Source organism: Callithrix jacchus, chromosome 16, assembly GCF_049354715.1.
Source record: "Callithrix jacchus isolate 240 chromosome 16, calJac240_pri, whole genome shotgun sequence".
NCBI lineage: Eukaryota > Metazoa > Chordata > Mammalia > Primates > Cebidae > Callithrix > Callithrix jacchus.
Window position 1 is genome coordinate 40,443,092 of NC_133517.1, and position 20,633 is coordinate 40,463,724.

The following is a 20,633-nucleotide window of genomic DNA, read 5'->3' on the forward strand; positions in this document are numbered from 1 at the left end:
ACAATCAGATTGACTGGATAGGCCTCAGGCTGAAAGGCTTTCTTTCTCTGCTCTGATATTTTCAACTTCAGAGGTTCTTTATCCCACATTTCCAAACATCTGAGACAACACTAGAGACCTCTGGTTTGACCATGGAATGTGAAAATAAATTGAGGCAGAACACAATAATGTTCCAAATAATCTAGTGGTAAGGCCATCCCTTATCAAATTTCCAGTCTCACATGGAAATTTCAGAAGGTACCTGCTTGGAGATAACCAATTTTCAGAAAAACTTAGGTTTCTATAGATTGAGGAGTTTATCTGGCATTATGATAAAAGCTTATAAAATGCCAACTCTTCATTCCCCATCTCTGTAACCCTAAAATGTCCAAAAGCCCTCTCTATCCATTAGACGTTTAATTACAGGAGATCCTGAGAGTCAGCATTAATCTTCTTGTCTAAGCTTCATAGTCCATTCATTTTACTTATTTACAAGGGTGTCATTTTAATGCACAATTCTCTAGGATAAATATTTAACATCTAGATGTCTCCAAGTTATAAATGAGACAACAAATGAAGAATATACGTTTTCTTTTTAGTGAACACTTAAGCGAAATTTAAAACCCTGCCTTTGTGCAAACTTCTATTAAGAGCACAATAAACAAATTACCACACATTAAAATTATCACAGTCTGAGTGAAGAAGTTTTTTTCCTACTTAGGAACTCTGTAAAAACAAATCCTTTGTGTATATTTCTAGTTAAATAGTCATTACTATAACATACACTATTTTTAATTCTAAATGTTACATTGTAGTCATATCTACGTTGGGCAAAATTTTGAACTAAGTAATGTCTGTGGTCTCTTCTATCTGTAAGAGTCTATGATTTGAAGCACATTAAACATATTAACTCACATATGCACACAACCCTTTTGGGGGGCATCTTTTCTTATTGACCTCATTTTACAGATGAGGAAACCAAGACATGGAAACACCGAGAGCCTTTTCCACAGTTATACAGTAGTAAGTGGCAGAGATACGACTGGCATTTGGCTCTGGATTCAATACTTTTCTGCCTGTAGAAATAAAAGAGGAAGTAGTGGGTAGGAGGGCATGTAGGCAGTTAAGGTTGAGATAGAGGTGGAAGTAAGCAGGAAAAAACCTGGAGGGAAATAGTAACCCTGCTTGTATTAGATGCATGTAAACTCATTGTATCTTTGAATAATGTCAAGAACAGCCAATGCCAATACTTATTGAACTTTAAATTTTGTTTAAACAAATATACATTTAATGCAATTCACTGAAAAAGAATGCTAGTGTTGAGCAATAAGACTTAACATCTATTTATAACTTTAATGCACTATACTTTCCCTCTTTTATTTTTTTGGAGAGTGTGATTTTAATTGTTGGGAAATAGAGTTCTACCATATGCTTTCAAAAGAAAAAGCAAAAAATGTTTTTTAAGTTTCATTTTCAACAAACATTAAAAATAAGACTATAACCAAAGGGTAGCAATAAAATAAAGCAAGAAGCTCTGGGAATCTGATACCATGCTATAAAATGTACTGCCCAAAGGAAAATACCACTAAATCAGGTCTTGGTTTTTTTAAAAGACATATGAATAAAATTATTTTCAGTAATAAATAAAATCTATTTCATATAATTTTATTTAAATAGATATATTTAAGACTAACATGCTTTTGGATTTCTTTGGCTTTTCTATTTAGTATACTTCATTTTTTGAATTTAATCATCACCTAGAGTCTAGAATGGACAAAGCATATATCTACAGGTAAAGTATAACTCAGTATACTTGGGGGAAGGGGAAAAAGCAATGGCATATCATTTTTTACAGAATTTGGCAGGAGTATACTTTGCTCTTCAAGCAAAGGGTATAATTTCAGCTTTTGGCTATATAAAATATAGGACTGTGTTCTAGAACAGATGTGGATATTTTAAGTGAAATAAAGTATGAAAATCATATCAGATTTTAGAAGAGTACTGGACTAAGGAAAATAGGACTTATTATCTGCTCTGTCAAAACAAGTACAGAAAAACATACTCTTTTACAAATTGACTTTAAACCTTTCTCATGATTATTCCCTCCTAATCTGAATTTTATTCGTTTGTTGTTCTAAACTTCACTTGCACTGAGACCTCTAGTTGCTGTTCATCGTAGCATAAAGTCTCATGAGCCTTTTTCAGTTAAAGCAGCATAGTGTATTTTATGGGACTTGAACTGAAGAGGTGACCCTTGAGGCATGTCTTTCACGGAGTTGACTCACAACATCTGTGAAAAGAGAGGAAGTTTTTTTTTTTTTTAACACTGTCAATCCCAGTCAAGACATTGCCATCAGAAAACATGCAATGGTACCATCACTTTATACTGTACTAATGAGAGTTAACAGTTCACACATCCAAAGCAAGGGGTTCACTGGGGACTTTAAGGAAAAGAAAATGTTAAAATAGGCTGTTTTCCAGAAACAACGTGAATTCTTACTTTGCATCTATTGTCTCTGACAGAGTTATTCGAACAACTGGATACCTGCTGTTTATTCTGCACGTTAATGCCTGTGTTTATTACTGGGCTTCAAACTATGAAGGAATTGGCTCTACTAGATGGGTGTATGATGGGGAAGGAAACAAGTAAGTTCTAATTTTGAAAGAAACCTTTATTGATTCTTTTTAACATTCTGCTTCACTGTATGAATTTTTAAGATCCAGTGTTTTTGAAGCTGTCATAACCCATTTAATGGATGGTAAATACTATCTGGCCATTAAAAAGAATAAGATCATGTCATTGGCATCAAAATGGACGGGACTGAAGATCATTATCTTAGTGAAATAAGCCATACGCAAAACAGTAAATATCACATGTTCTCACAGTTATGAGGGAGCTAAAAATATTGATCATGGAGACAGAGAGTGGAAAGATAAATAACAGAGACTCAGAAGAGCGAGTGATGGGGAGAGGAGCGCATAAAGAAAAGCGGATGAAAGTATCCGAACATACAGTAAGAATATATTCAATGTTTGATAGCACAGGAGGGTGACTACAGTTTCAAAACCTGTGTTGTACTTGGGTAAGGGACACCTTGAACACCCTGACTTTATCACTACACATTATATCCATGTAATGAAATTGCACAAGTACCCCATGAATTTGTCCAAATAAAAAAATTTTTAACTGAAAAATCTATTTAGTAAGTTAGTACATTTTTAAGTGAATGAGCATAGAGAAGAATAGAATAGAAAGTATCAGAGTCTGTCTGATAGATAGTAGGGAAGTGTGTGTGTGTGTGTGTGTGTGTGTGTGTGTGTCCTGAGTTGGCCTGTGAAATGCATTTTTTACTCTGGATTATGATTTTTAAAGTTTGAAAGCCTCTACTTTAGACAACTGAGCAGTGAGGTAACTTTTAATAACTCCAATGCTGATTGCTAGTAATGAACAATGTTAATTATTTAGAGGGCAGGTGCAGTGGCTAATTAGTTTACCAGTGAAGGGTTTTATGGGTTTATGACTCAGCTATAACCACTAACTCAATTAAACACTTAGAGAGTAACAAGGATCATAAATTAAACTTGACAATTAGGTATGCAAGTGTCCCAGAAATAAAAAAGATCATTTGAAAAATTTAGAGCAGTAGAATCAAGCAACTGGGTTATTTAATAGTGAAATTTCCTTTTGGTAAGATACAAAGACCTGGCGTAAAGTTGACTTCACTAACTTTCTGCTCCAATGAAATGACATTGAACATATAATAAGGCAACGTGCAAACTGGAAAAACAGCAGGTCCCAGCATTACTTTGAAGGTCAACTCACTGCAGCCTTGGGATGGAGAGCAATTATAGGATAGAGCAAAGAGAGGGAAAATAACTTGCAAAATTACATACTACCTAGACTGAGTTGGATGTGCATAAAGGATTATGACAACCAGAACCGATTTTAAAGAATTTGAAGTCAGAAGGATCACTGACTGGAAAACACACATACAGACATTCTATTTCCAGAAAATTTACTAAATAAATAATTCCCTTTAGAATGTGAATTATTTCCTTTGATATAAATAACTAATTTGTATAAAAATTGGCTAAGATAACCAACAGCATTAGGTGACTGTGATGATAGCTATTTTTGTCAAATTAGCAAAACAATACAGGATTACATCAGAATGCCTTCCAGAAAAAAAAAAAAATGGAGTTATTTCTCTTTTACACCTAGATGCCTCTCTGCAGATTTCTAGGGACTATATCTTGTTCCCAGTGTCAAGCTCAGTGTTAAGTATATAATAATAGGCAATATATTAGTTATACAAAGGCAGGAAGACAGAGAGGGAATAAGGAAAAAAGAAAGGAATGGTCAAATCTGCATTATAACAAGAAGAAAGAAATCTCAGCTTCAGCCCATAAGAAACTTAAAGTGTGCTAGTGTTTTAGAAACGTAGGTATCAAACCTGAAGTAGAATAGGGAATAAGTGTGAGTAACCACTAAAGAACAGAAATAAAGAGGATAACTTCTAAATTGGTAAGGGGAAACAATAAGAAAATGTGAAAAGCAAACAAATCCAAAAAAAGACAAAAATAAAGAGTGGCAGTTGTAGGGAGAAGTATAGGAAAGGCAGGACCATGGAAGACACAACATAAGATGTTGATGGTAAGGACAATTTAAAATAGATCAGTATGTTACCAGAAAGGGGTCCTGATCCAGACCCCAAGAGAGGGTTCTTGGACCTTGTGCAAGAAAGAATTTGGGACAAGTCCACGGAATAAAGTAAAAGCAAATGTATTAAGAAAGCAAAGAAATAAAAGAATAGCTACTGCATAGGCAGAGCAGTGGCATGGACTGCTCGTCTAAGAATACTTATAATTATTTCTCGATTATATGTGAAACAAGGAGTGGATTATTCATGAGTTTTCAGGGAAAGGGGTGGGCAATTCCCTAAATTGAGGGTTCTTCCCCTCTTCAGACTATATATATTCTTTTATTGCTAGAATTTCTAGACATTGCCATGGTCTTTGTAAACTGTCATGGTGCTGGTGGGAGTGTCTTTTAGCCAATGCATTATAATGAGCATATAATGAGCAGTGAAAATGACTAGAGTTCACTTTCATGACCATCTTAGTTGTGGTGAATTTGGGCCAGCTTCTTCACTGAAACCTAATTTATCACCAGGGGCTCTGTTACCTGTATCTTGTGCCAATCTCCTATTTCATCCTATGCCTTAGAATGCCTAACCTCCTGGGAAGGCAGTTTAGTCATTCACAGCCCTTATTTCACCCAGCCTTTTTCAACATGGAGTCACTCTGGTTAGAACACCTCTAACAAATATGTGCAGTAACTTAACATGAACTAAACTCACATGCTAATAGAGATTGTCAATTAACATTAGTCAAAATAAGCTTTAAAACAAAAGACATTTTAGAGAAAAAGTTCACCATATAATGGTAAAACTTTTGGTTCACAATTTTCAAAAGACAAAATTGCAACAAATTTATTTTAACCATCTTAATTGGCTTTTATTTGCAATTCTAGAATCAGGCAACACCTCAGCTGTATAAAATAGAATGAGTGTTCTGATGAGCTGAGCAAAGGAGATTGGCTTCATAGGCAGAAAAGGGCTGGAGAAAGCAGAAACAGGGAACAAAAAATGGATTGGTCATTTCCAAGTTACTTTCCTTGTAAAGGTTGAAGTAGATGGAACTTCCTTACCATGCTGGATAAAACTGGTTTGTTTGGGGATTTAGCTATCTGTCTCTGTCTGTCTCTGTCTCTCTCTCTCTCTCTCCTCTGATTTCTTGGAATGGCAGATAAACAAGTTAGTTTCAGTTTGGTGACATAGAACTTCAGCATGAATAATTCCATTTTGGTTTGGTCTGCTTGGCCTAGTGCAGGAGTTTAGTCCAAACCAATGGCCTCCTATAAATTTTCTTTACTACAATCAAGATATTCCAATTCTAAATGTGTATGTACCTAATAAAGTACTTATAATCATTCAAGAAATCATAAAGCAAAAATTGATAGAAGAAGGAGAAATTGGCCAATATATCATCAACGCGTGAGACACCAAACATAACTATTGACAGATCAACCAACCAAAAACAATAAACACATGAAAGATTTGATAACTCAATTAACAAGCTTGATTTCATGGATACAAATAGAATCTTGCACCCCAGGATCAGAAACCACCCATTTTTCTTAATAACTCACAGGAAAACTACTAAAAATGATCATTTTCTAGGCCCGAAACTAATTTCAATAAGTTCCACAGTCTTGTTATCATACAACTCACATTCTCTGACTATAAAATTTATCCCATCAGCTCTGCTCTGCCCATTTAGACTGAAGCATTCTTACTCAGAGACAAAGCTCCAACAATCCTGTTACCAACTGTCAGGGACCCAGGTTATCTTTTTAGATATTTTTAGATGGCAGTTACTCAGACACTTACATTTTCCTAACAGTTTTTGAACATTGACTTTTCCTTCTATTGCTTTATATTACCCTTTGATCTTGTAAGCCAATTTTTTGCAATTATTATCTAAAGCATTTTTTTTTAACTTAACCTTTGTGATGGTCCTGGCGACCTATAAATTGAAGGTTGTTTATTAGACATTTGGATTTGCAAATTTTGCCCTAGTTAGAATTAGGCAGCAGACTGTGGGGCATAATGGAACACTGTGAACATTTAAAATTAGTCAGGTTTATTATTACTCCACTAATTCTCATCAGAACAGCAATTTCTTCTGATTTCAATAGAAGGCATTTTTATTTATATTGAGTGAATGACAGCCTTCTTTAGACTGTAAAATTTGACAAAGAATGCAAATGTTTAGTTCAAAAGAACACAAATAAGTACTTAAGGTACTTTTGTCCACATGTATCCCAATTGTATTTATTTTCTGACATAAATTTCCTAAAATGCACAAAACTTTTTAACAAATCCATGGTCCCAATCCCTAATGTATCTTTTCCTTAAAAAAAAAAAAAAAAAAGAGAGAGAGAGAGAGAAGTAAACTAAGCTATCATGAGAATTATTGACTTTAGTTGAGATAAGGAAGGAATCATAATTACTATACCATAGTGCTAGAAAAATTTAGGTAATCCACCTTCTTAATTTTACAGTGAAGATGATGAGACTTAGGTCTCATCATGAAAATATTTATTCAGGGTGTCCTAGATACCTGAGAGCTGAGTTCAGACAATGGCAGAGAAAGAGAGAGAGAGGATATTTTGTACTACAATTCCTGGAAAGTCACCCTTGGGATATAACCAAAACACCCAGAGCAAAGAATTGGATGAATCAGAAGGAAGTGAAGAGCAGTGAGCAGCATGATGGGAAAGTTCAGAAGGAGATTTAACAGATGTGCTCACAGATCCAGTCTTCCCATATTCTCATTTCAGTAAGTCTAGGTATGCATTCATTTATCCATTTCAGTCACTCAACAAATATTAGTGAATTCCTATTGTGTGCTACTAGGTACATAAATGCCTACCTTTGTCACACTTATATTCTAACAAGACCATTCTCCCTCATAGCCAGTACTTCCAGTAATAATAAGTTTACAGAAACCAGTGACTAAGATGGATTGAGGTAGTTAAGAAGGTCCACACAGAAAGGTAAGTATAGAAGGGGTGCTTTTAAAAGTTGCATGGTCCCACTACAGATTCACCACAATGGCTAAAATTTTTAAAACTGACAATACCGGAGGCCAAAGTGGCTCCCGCCAGAGGTCGTGGCGCTTGTGAAGGCGAGGTCATGAGTTCAAGGCTAACCTGAGCAACCTCATAAGTCAAACTGATTGGCAAAAAACAACAACAACAAAAAAAAAAACTGACAATACCAAGTGTTGGAATAATGACAATGCCAGGTATTAGGATAACATGGGGTTACTGGAACACTCATATATTGCTAGAGGGAAAGTGAAATCATAAAACCATATTGGAAAAAGACCTGGCAGTTTATTTTACAACTAAATATATCTACCTTATAACTCAAAAAAATCCAGCCTAGATATTTTACCCAAGAGAAATGAAAATATATGTTCACAGAAATAAAACTTGTTCAAGAATTTTCACAGAAGCTCTATTCATCATAACCAAAAGCTTGAAGCAGCCTAAGTATTCATCTATAGGTGAATAAATAAACACACTGTGGAATAAACATACAATGAATACTATGCAGCAATGAAAAGGAATAAATTACCAATACACAACATGAATAACTCTCAAAAGCATACTGAGTAAAAGACATCTTATACATAAGTATATATACTGTATGATTTCATTTATGTGAAATTCTAAAAAGGGCAAACTTATCCATGGTAGAAAAAAATTAGAAGAGCTGATTGCCTCTGGCACATTTGAGTAAGGATTGACTGGGAGAAGAACTGAGAGAACTTTCTAAAGTGATGGCAAGGCTTTATGTCTTAGTATGTGTTTTGGTTACACAGGTATATGCATGTCAAAATTTACTGAATGATACAAAAATCAGTAGCATTTATACATACTAACAATAAGATATCTGAAAAGGAAATTAAGAAAATGGTATCATTTTTAATAGCATCAAAAAGAATAAAATTTGGAATAAATTTAACCAAAGGGATATGAGACTTCTACACTGAAACCTACAAAATACTGACAAAAAAATTACAGTAGAAACTAATAAGCTGAAAGACATCTGTGTTCATGGGCTAGAATAATTAATATTGTTAAAATGTCCCAACTACTCACAATGATCTACAGATTCAATGTAATTCCTATCAAAATCTCAATGATTTTTTACAGGAATAGAAAAAAATCCAAAAATTCATATGAAACCACAGAAGACCCCAAATAGCTAAAGAAATTTTGAGCAAAAAGAACAAAGATAAATATATCCTACTTCCTGATTTCAAAATACATCACAGAGCTATGGTAATCACAACAGTATGAAACTGGCATAAAAACACACATATGGTCCCATGAAACAGAATAGAGAGCCCAGAAATAAATGAATGAATATATAGATGATCAACTGCCTGTCCAAGAGTGCTAAGGAGACACAATGAGGAAAGATAGTTTCTTCAATAAATTGTACTGGGAAAACTGGATATCCACATACAAAAGAACAAAATAGGCTGGGTGAGGTGGCTCACGCCTGTAATCCCAGCACTTTGGGAGACGGAGGAGGGTGGATCATGAAGTCAGGAGTTTGAGACCAGCCTGACCAAAATGGTAAAACCCTCTCTCTACTGAAAACACAAAAATTAGCCAAGTGTGGTGATAGGCACCCGTAATCCAAACTCCTTGGGAGGCTGAGGCAGGAGAATCATTTGAACCCGGGAGGCAGAAGCTGCAGTGGGCCGAGATCACACCACTGCATTCTAGCCTGGGCAACAGAGCAAGAATCTGTCTAAAAAGAAAAAGAAAAAGACTAACTACGATATGACCCACCAATGCCCCTTCTGTAAATACACCCAAAGGTATTGAAATCTGTATCTCAAGGAGATAGCTGCACTCCCATGCTCGTTGCAAGCATTGAACATTATTCACAATAGCTAAAACATGGAATCTGTTCTCTCAACGAATGAAAGGATAAAGATAATGTGGTAAATGTGAATATATATAATGGACTATTATTCAGCCCTTAAAAATAAAGAAATTCTTCCATTTCTGATAATATAGATAGAGCTGGAGGACTTTATGCCTAGCAACATAAACAAGACACAAAGAGAAATGGTGTATGACCTCACTTATATGTGGAATCTAAAATAGCCAGTTTATAGTAGTAGAGAGTAAGATGGGGTTACCAGGGGCTGAAGGAAAGGGATAATGGGAAAGTATAAGTCAAAGACTACAAAGCTTCCATTATGCAAAATGAGCAACTCCTAGAAATCTACTGTATGGCATAATTCCTATAGTTAATACTATACTTTCTTTAAATTCATCAAACAGTCCTACCAAGATTATTGCCTTTTATGAGGTGAGGGGACAGGGTCTCACTCTGTTGCCCAGGCTAGAGTGCAGTGGCACCATCTCCACTCACTGGAACCTCTGCCTCCCGGCTTTAAGTGATTCTCCTGCCTCAGCCTCCCAAGTAGCTGAGATTATAGGTGCCCACCACCACAACCAACTAATTTTTGTATTTTTAGTAGAGATGGGGTTTTACCATATTGGCCAGTTTAGTACTGAACTCCCAACCTCAGGTGATCCACTCACCTCAGCCTACCAAAGTATTGGGATTACAGGTGTGAGCCACCATGCCCAGCCTCATTAGTGCTTTAACTGTATGTTCAAAATAAAACATAACTCTAAACAAATAGTGAACTCCAAACATATATATTCTGAAGTACTGTTTCCAGGAGAAAGTTTTTGGCTATCTAGAAATTACTTCAAAATACATCAAAAAATAAGAAGGTTTTATTGAGAAATAAGTGGAGGAATATGTGACAAAGCAGGAATAGTACAATGTTAATGGTAGAATCTAGGTAGTGAGTATATGAGTGTTCACTGTAAAATCCTTCTACTTTTTCTATTTGTTTGAAGTGTTTCATAATAAAATATTGGGGGGAATTACATGTCATGTCTGTTTCACAGAGAAAGACTTTCTATTTTCATACTAAATCTTTTTATGGTTTTATGTCAAATTCTGCCTTACTGCTTTAATTTGAAGTATGCCGAAGTATATATCATGTGCTATATAGTTCATGTGTTATATAGTTGATGCATTATATAGTTAGTACTTAGATAGTTCATGTATTAATCCAGCCAGATAGAATCTCTTTGAAAAGATCTATCTGACTGGGATGTAGATATTAGAGATGGACACACTTGACTAATTAAGCTAATCTTAGGAAATCAATAAGAGGCCATCTAATTAAATTACAAATCTTACCTTTGGCTATGCATGTCTAGATGTAAGACGTGACTGAGAAAAGAATCCTAAAATAAATCTCAAAGCATCAGGGCAGAAAACTTCCAATTAACATAGCAGACTATTTATTACACAAAAAATAGTTCAAGCTAAACCCTTGAGGTTTGGAAAATCCATGTCAAAATTTCACATTTGATTGTTGTTTTGTAACATTATAAAAAAGAAAATGGGAGAAAAATAATTCATATATTTGTTCCTGTTAAAGTAAGACAAACTTGTGAGTGACTTTGGAGGGGCCAGTAATCCCAACATTTACCATGGAATTGCCTATGTTGGGAGAGAATCTCGTTTCTCTTCACTCTTGGGTAATGTCAGGTTTAATAAATTTCCTTAACTTAAAGAGACCCACAGGTCCAAACCCTGTGACCAAAATAAATCAAGTAATAGGAAATTATAAATTGGAATTTGAAAAGTTAAAATGCAATCCATAAAATTAATTCCATACTTCCTCAAGGTGGTTTTCTTTGACATCAAGTTCACTATAATATTAGTAAGTCCAAGGAAGCCTGCTAGAAAAAAATTATACAGTGGTAATATTTTTATTCTCTTGGCATAGTGATTATCAAGCCCTACCAAAGAATTAATTATTTTTTCTGTTTCTATAGCAAGGACTAGGTTAAAAAAAAAAGGTTCTATGTCCTCCAAAAGATATTGAATTTCAAAATGAGTGATTTTTTTCTAGATCTGTTTTTATTTGAATATTAACTTCAACTGCAGATTTTTCTTTCTTTGTAAACCTCAACTTCTTACTGTTTGAAGATCTTAAAATCTCAAACTATTTTTACAAGAAAAGACCACCACCCTTGTTCAAAGATTAATGCCCAATTACCCAAAGTGCTAATGTTATATGTGGCATATCTAGATAAGAAATAAAAACCTGACTAGAGCAGGATTCTGTAAAAAGTGCTGCTTTTCTGTGTCTGCACAAGATGCCTAAATAGTTAGTTGGGGGACACAAAATCTAAATGTCTCTCTATAACAAAACCTGTAGATGTTCTTTATATAAATGACTTTTTTAAAGGATTTGGTGGAAATGCATGATATAGACCACATTATCAGAGCTATGCAGAATTACCAAATAATATTCGTAACTGCACAAGAATTATGAAATACATATACAGATATCTTCAACTTCTAGGGGGATTATATCCCAATAAACCTATCAGAAAAATATTATAAGCCAAAAACGCAGTTAATACACCTAACCTAGCAAACATAGCTTAGCCTAGCCTAACTTAAATGTGCTCAGAACACTTACTATTAGTCTACGGTTTGTCACAATCATCTAACACAAGCCGAATTTCTAATAAATTGCTGAATATCTCATATAATTTATTGAATAACATACTAAAAGTAAAAAACGAAATTGTTGTATGAGTATTCAAAGTATGGTTTCTGCTGAATGGACATTGCTTTTATACCATCATAAAATCAAACCATAGCAAGTTAAGGACTCTGTATAGCTAAGTGAATGTCATGTGTTCTGTACTCATCTTTACCATATTCTTTTCTTGTCCTCTTTCTGTCTGGTCTATAATGACCTCAGCCTCTTTATTTGCAATTGTTCAAGTACAGAATCGTTATCAAGTACATTTCTGAGCATACATGATTTTCTACAATATCAACTTCTAGATAAGTTGCCCATTACAATCAACTGTAATTTCCCTTTTAAGAGGGAGCTCAGCTCTCCTCTGTCTCTGCCATGGTTTACATATTCAATAATATACTAATATATGGGTGTAAAATAGAGGAGATATTCATCTGTTCTGTTTTCCATTAGTAAAAACAATTGAATCTAAACTATAGAAGGTTCTACCACAATCTGCATAAATACATTCAATCTCTATAATATTCCCACAAATCAATACAGTGGTAGTTTAAAAACAGCCTCAAATTTTTTGCTGCCTCTCTCATTGAGAGGTGGATTCAAATGTTTCTTCCTTTGAATCTGGGCTGGCCTTAGTGATTTTCCTGACAAATACAATGTGTCAATTATAGCTACAAGATGATAATGGGCAGGCCGGGCACGGTGGCTCAAGCCTGTAATCCCAGCACTTTGGGAGGCCAAGGTGGGTGGATCACAAGGTCAAGAGATCGAGACCATCCTGGTCAACGTGGTGAAACCTCGTCTCTACTAAAAAATACAAAAAATTAGCTGGGCACGGTGGTGCGTGCCTGTAATCCCAGCTACTCAGGAGGCTGAGGCAGGAGAATTGCCTGAACCCAGGAGGCGGAGGTTGCGGTGAGCCGAGATTGCGCCATTGCACTCCAGCCTGGGTAACAAGAGCGAAACTCTATCTAAAAATAAAAATAAAAAAAAAAAATAAAGATGATAAAGGGCTTCTCAGCTATAAGAAACCTGGCAGCTACCACCTGGACTGATATTGCTCTGGGGGAAAACAACTCTCATGTAAAAATCCATCTGTCTTGAGACATCCATGCTGTGACCAAGCCCAAGCTAGTCACATTGACAGGCTGAATGAAAAAAAGATACCCAGCAACCTCCAACTGTTCCAGTCTTCCCAGCTCAGGCTCAGACATGTGAGGTAAGGAGCTATCTTGGGCATTCCAAAAGGACATATTGTGGAAAGGAACAGAGGAACCCAACTAAGAGTCAGAATCAAGGTCTCAGATATTTGGCCTCAATCAACTCTTCCCAGATATCTCCAGCCATTCAAGTCATGTCAGCTGAGGGCCCAGTCATCATGGAACACAAATGAGTCATCTCTGTTGCACTTTGCACAAAATTCTGACCCATATAACTATAAGCCTAATAAAAATGGTGGTTATTTATACCGCCAAATTTTAGTAACAGCTAGTAAACACCCTCCTTGGGGTTGTATCATCATTTCATAGTGTTTATTAAAGAAGTTTACATTAGCACACATGGTGTTTGCCAGTGCTGTCTTTAGAAAGAAAATCTTGATCAGTAGGAAATTTGTTATAATTTAATAGTACTATATTCTCCAAAGAATAGTAGTCTTTCAATGATATAGAAAAAAGCAAAATGTATATTTTCTGTTTTCACAGGTATCTGAGATGTTATTATTGGGCAGTTCGAACTTTAATTACCATTGGTGGCCTTCCAGAACCACAAACTTTATTTGAAATTGTTTTTCAACTCTTGAATTTTTTTTCTGGAGTTTTTGTGTTCTCCAGTTTAATTGGTCAGGTAAGTTGAGTATGAATCAAAGGATATTCAGTCCTGTCATTTTTGAAAGGCTGATAAGCCTTTATAAACTTTATGGAGGAAAAATTAAAATCTGTCCAGTTTTTTTTTTTGAACTAACTTTCATCTATTTTAATGAGTTGAAGGATGTGATTAGGTCAACAGTGCTTTTCCATTTTTAAGCCATTAAATCTATCAAAAGACCTGTTAGCAAAGAGCATTAGTTTGAACTCTCAGAGAAAGTTGTTTCTAAGTTAATTTTTTACTGGGACCATAATGAAAACCATGAAAATCTCTTTTATTTACTTAAACTTCAAATATTGTTATAACATCACTGGGTTAAAATAAACTTCATAGGTCATTTAAACCAGAGGTTACAAAATACCATATAAAATAATGTTATTATTTCATAAATTTTTACTATAGCATCTCCTTATACATATTCTCAAAAAAGTCCATCTAGTAAGAATTTAAATAAATTATTATATTGAAAGTAGTTGGAACTGAAGAAGTACAGAGCCCGTATTTTTTCCTTTTCTTTTTTTTTTTTGAGACAGGGTCTTGCTCTGTCACCCAAGCTGGGGAGCAGTGGCACGAACATGGCTCACTGCAGCCTTGACCTCCTGGGCTCAAGGGATCCACCCGCCCCAGCCTCCCAAGTAGCTGCAACTACAGTCACACCCCACCATGCCCAGCTAATTTTTTTTGTATGGCAGGTGGATAGTGGCCTAAATGTATGAGCCCATGCGAGAGCCTGATACAGAAGGCAGTTGAGAGTATGGGCTCCAGATTACTTAGTTTACATATGGAAGACACACTCTCAGGAGATTTGGCCACCATCTCTAGTAATTACCCAACACTGGGAGAAACAAGCAAAGCCTTCAGTCATCAAGGCCCCAGATATCAACATATCAAAACATGGAAAATAAAGCAGGTTAAATAAATATGAATGCACAGGAATATGGCAGCCACAGCTTTAACATGTTAATGGACTACAGAGAGGAGTAGTAAAGGAAACTCTATGTTGAAAATATTTTGGTTTAGGAAGATGAACACCAAGAGCTAAAAATTTTAAGTATGAAATATCATTATCTTCATGGCTGGGGAGATTTATTAACAATGATTGAACTAAAAAGCTGGTTTGAGAGAAATTAAATTCAAATCCATTTGAATATAAATAAAAATCACATTATTTTATAGTTTATTGTAAAATCAATGTGAGGTTGTCATATTACAGTCAATACCTTCTCTGTTTTACAGATTAGAAAACTCCAGTTTAAAGAGATTAAGAGGCATCCCTGATTCATACATGTAGTTTGTATGGTCATATGGTAGAACCATATAATAACACTGATAATAACAGTAAAATTTAACATGTATTGAGCACTTACTATGTGCAAGGCAATTTTCACATCAAGACTAAAAAATTATTTTTAGCCCCAGTTCAATTATCTTGCTACTCAAAGTGTAATCTTCAGACTAGCAGCAGCAGCACTTGAGGAATTCACAATTCAGGCCCCACCTCAGACCTACTGAGTCAGAACTTGCATTTTTAACAAGATTGTCAAGGGATTCATAGACACACAAATGTTTGAGAAGTGCTACTTTCTACACCACACCACTTCTGCTTTTAAATTGGATTTGAGGGTCCAATAGGAACAAGAAGGAATATCAAGTCACTGAAAATGTGATAGTAGAGCTCAAGAGAAAGATTGAGGCTAGAGATACAGATGTGTGCCTCAGACTCTCAAAGTGAATACAAGATGCTGAACAGGGGAACAGATAGAAATAAAAGTTTAAAAGCCTGGGACAAAAACATCTCCACTCGTTCAAAATTCCCACATAGAGACTATGACCTAGAACTAATTGTCACCTTCTTTTTTGTTTGTTTTAAGAGACAGGGTCTGGCTCTGTTGCCCAGGCTGGAGTTCAGTGGCTTAATCATAGCTTACTGTAGCCTCAAACTCCCAGGCTCAAGCAATTCTCTTACCTCACCCTTCCAGGCAGCTGGGACTACAGGTGTGTGCCACCACGCCTGGCTAATTCTTTTTTTCTTTTATTTTTTGTAGAAACAGAATCTCACTATGTTGCTCAGGCTGGTCTTGAGCTTCTAGCCTCAAGTGATTCTCCTACCTCATCTCCCAAAATGCTGAGATTACAGACATGAGCTACCTCACCCAGCCAATCATCACATTTTAACTACAATATTCTATTTTCTGAAACAACTCACAGAAACTGACATTTTTCTTCCTCTTATACCCTCATGTCCTTCCCTAGCCTGGAATCCATCATAGGATCCTCCACTCCTTCAACAACAAAAGCCAACGTTGCTGAAGGACATCACACAAACCATTCAAATTATTGTCACTACAAACTATCGGACCCTCAGCAGCTATCAATCATGCTTTTAATAGTCCTTTCTTCCCAACTTAACACTCTGTTAAATCTCCCAACCCCACTCCTAACATACCAAGTCTCCCAGCCTTAGGTAAGTAGGTAATGTCGGTTATCATAGAAAACCCAAACATCATAGAAAAAAACACAAAAACATCATAGAAAAGTGAGATCTAGGATTGAGGTTGTTGAGGAATATTTGGGAAAAAAAAATACAGTAATAGTAAATTTTTACATCTTCTGAGCATTTACAATGTGCAAGGCGATTTTCACATCAAGACTAAAAACCTGTAAGAGATTCAAACGATATATACAGTTAAACTACCTACATAGCTCCTCAGCAGATAGTTTTAATATGTAGAATAATTTACTCACTCTAAAAATGGGAACTGAGGAGGGCATCATGATTTTTTTAAAAAGGCATTTGAACTAGACTTCAAAGAATGAGTCGTTTTTCCATAAGCAGAAAAGGCTCAACAGCTACTAAAATGAATGAGCAAAGTCTTAGGAGTGTGAAAGTGAGGCCCTGGTTTTCCTCCCTATTAAAAACCCACAGTCAAAGCATATTTACAGCCACTTGCTTCCTTCTATGTGCTAGGAAGAGTGGAGCTATATATCTTTTTTGTGCTGAGCCCTTAAAGATCAGCTTTTAACCTAGAGTGGGTTTTTATGGGTGAGTTATAAACATCCAAGAACTAAAACCTGACAGTTTCTTAAGAATTGTCGCAGCAGTAGATGATGCTTCAGTAATTTCAGCACATTTCAACTTCTGCTGAATACTATGCCTTAAGCATGATGAGATTTGATTTTTATCTGTCTAAACAACACTAAGGGAAGTACAGAGGTTGCAATTTCATGATGAATTGAGTCTATATAGCCAGCCACACTGGATAATCTATGAAGGATGCTTTCAAAGTAAGACTCACCAAAATGGACCAGCCATTCTGCCAGACAATTGCTCAACTTTTATTGCACATTCCTTGCATAAGCACAGCTGTATATTTTTTTTCAATATATACTAACATTCCTGCAGTAAAATACAAGTTTGCAAAGAAAATGATGTGTCTTATGCATTGTATGACTGAATTCTCACTTGATTTGTCCTAAAGGTCTTATTGTTGTCCTTATTGAGTCCGAGAGAGAATGTGATTTGCCCAATATTTTATTGAGGTGGGTGATATCAGGACCCAATATCAGTGTGCTTAAAATAAAGTAATCCACTGCTGAAAAGTTAAGTCTGGGCAAGATTAAATAAAATAAAAATGAATAAACAAAACCAAGTAATCAGGGCCTTAGAAGGGAGTATATCATGTAAAAAATATGTAATTTGACTTTTATTAACTCTCCCAGTTCTTCTGTTGGGTGTTGAGTGACCATATTTGTGGTTTTAGATGAGAGATGTGATTGGGGCAGCTACAGCCAATCAGAACTACTTCCGCGCCTGCATGGATGATACTATTGCCTACATGAACAATTACTCCATTCCTAAACTTGTGCAAAAGCGAGTTCGGACTTGGTATGAATATACATGGGCCTCTCAACGAATGCTAGGTAAGCACGGCAGATTACTGATTAAATTCCTGAAAAGCTTGTCATATAATGGAAATTCTGTAAGGTAGCAGAGACTAATTGGATTTGAACAAAAGGTTGAAAAACAATTAAATGATCCTTAAAGCATTAGTTTAATACAATAGGAGTTTTTTCCTTAAATATAAAGCCATATCTTACTAGTTTTGAAAACCTTGAAAGAGAAAAAGGCTAACTTTTATTTAGCATCTACTGGATGCTGGGTATTACACACATTGTCTCATATAGTCACACATACAGAAAACCAAGTAGGAAAAGTAGGCACTGTCTAACCCTTTTAAAAGAAGAAAATGGAGGCTCCTAACTGGGAAATTGGACCAAGGACACAGAGCCAGCACATGGTCTAACTAGAACTCAGACCTGCATCTCTTCTCTTCCAAACCCTGGCTCTTACTGCAATATCCCTCTGTTACCCAGAACACAGTACAGATGACGCTTGAACAAGTGAGGGTTTAGGAGGCCAACCCTCACTCCACAGTCAGAAATCCACATGTAACTTTTGGGGCTGGGCATGGTGGCTCACTCCTGTAATCTCAGTATTTTGGGAAGCTGAGGCAAGGGGATCGCTTGGGGTCAGGAGTTTGAGACCAGTCTGGCCAACATGGTGAAACTCCATCTCTACTAAAAATACAAAAATTAGTAGTGTGTGGTACACACCACTACATTCCAGCCTAGGCAACAGAGCCAGACTCTGTCTTAAAATAAAATAAAATAAAATAGAAAGAAAGAAATTCACATATACATTTTGACTCCCCCAAAACCGAACTACTAAAGCCTACTGTTGACTGGAAGCCTTACTGATAACATCCACGGTCAATTAACACATATTTTATATGTTATCTGTATTATATACCATATTCTTACAATAAACTGGATAAAAGAATCTGTTAAGAAAATTATAAGGAAAAGAACTATATTCACTAGTAATTAAGTGAAAGTAGATCATCACAAAGTCTTCATCCTCCTCATCTTCACTGTTGAGTAGGCTGAGGAGGAAGAGATAAAGGAGTTGGTTTTGCTCTCAGGTGTAGCAGAGGTGGAAGAGAATCCTTGTTTAAGTGGACCTGTGCAGTTCACACTCACGTTGTTCAAGGGTCAACTGTACTAATAGAAAGCAGCAACTTTGCAAGCCACTCCCATCCCACCTCAGGGCACACAGTTGCTTCCATGAGATGCTAAATAATTAATGGTGTCTACAACTATACCACTCTACTACTGTGGTTTAAAATAACTGTTACTGAGGGACATAAAATAAGTTCAAGATAATGCACTCCTACTTGAAAATATTCACTCAACTTTTAGTTTGTTCTTACCATATGAAAATAGGAATTAGTACCACTAAGAAGCCAAAAATGCCCCAGAGTACAAATTACAATGAAATTCACAATTCACAAAGCTTCCTAAGAGCAGAAAGAAACCACTGGTTATTATAGTAGGATCTTTTCTTCACCTTTCTGACACTCATAAGAGACTCCAGCCTCGTGTTTAGAATTTCTTCCTGAATGACCAAAACAATATGCCTCCCTCTAGAACATCTGCAGCTACTTGAGGGCATCTGAAGTAGGCAGGAAGAGCCACAAAAGGAGTGGTGCCAGGCTTCTTTTCTCATACCCCTTGGTGGGTTGATTCAACTCCTTGGCTTAGGAGGTAACTAGAGACAAGCAGCTCTCGGAAACAATAAACTCTGTTCATATATGAAGGTTGTTCATATTTAGAATCTATATTTGAAACAAAATAGGGATGTCATACTGTAATTTTTTTCTAAATAATAAAAGAAAACATCAAAAAATAATCAACTCAGAAACCCAGGGCATTCTGAACACCAAGAATAGGGAATTTTCTGGAGGGAAACAAACAGACCCTGAGCCTATCATAGGGTGGGCAGAGGGAGAGGATCAGGAAAAATGAGTGGGTACTAGTCTTAATACCTGGGGGATGAAATAATCTGTACAACAAACCCCCACAGCATGAATTTACCTATACAACAAACTTGCACATGTACCCCTGAACTTAAAATACAAGGTTTTTAAAACAGTGGGGGGAGAATAGGCAATTTTGTTTATGGAATGTTTTATCAGCCTGAAAGCCCATCACTTAATTCACATGTAGAAAAATCTGTAATATATTCACATTCTTCATTGAGTTAATAAGCAAGTAAATAACAATAATTTGAATTTACTCTCTTAGCACATTTCTTCTTTAGATTCCATCCCAGCTGAACCACCAATAATTATGCACAATGGAGCAAGTCACTTACAGCTTCTCGGGGCTTCAATTCTTTGTGTTTTTCTTCTTTCTGCAAAATAGGAATGAGAACACTTACCCTTAGGGCTGTCACAAGGGTCAAATAAGATAATGGCTATGACAGAGCTCTGTAAGCTCTCCAGTGCCACATGGTGCTCGTTATTGTTTGCCATCCCTTGAATGCTAAGGCTGGAATCAACAGAATCAGAAAACAAGAACTAGATCCTTCGCCCATGCTAACTTGTTCACTAGCCTTTGTGCTGTGATCATTACATTTCATATCTAAAGTTTCAGCAAGCCTAATGTTCTGGAATTATTCAGTATGTCATCCCGAGTTAAAAATA

At 36.0% G+C, this 20,633-nt stretch overlaps 1 protein-coding gene across 2 annotated transcripts in view; it reads left to right on the forward strand.

Annotated features, from left to right (window-relative positions):
- Positions 1-20,633, forward strand: part of CNGB3 (cyclic nucleotide gated channel subunit beta 3) — a 155,191-nt gene that overhangs the window by 91,169 nt on the left and 43,389 nt on the right. For both annotated transcript variants that reach the window (XM_054246780.2, XM_002759049.6), the window contains exons 9-12: positions 1,707-1,771; positions 2,503-2,625; positions 13,926-14,067; positions 17,850-18,009. In XM_054246780.2, coding sequence (XP_054102755.2) covers positions 1,707-1,771; positions 2,503-2,625; positions 13,926-14,067; positions 17,850-18,009 — 490 coding nt within the window. The remainder of the gene's footprint in view (positions 1-1,706; positions 1,772-2,502; positions 2,626-13,925; positions 14,068-17,849; positions 18,010-20,633) is intronic.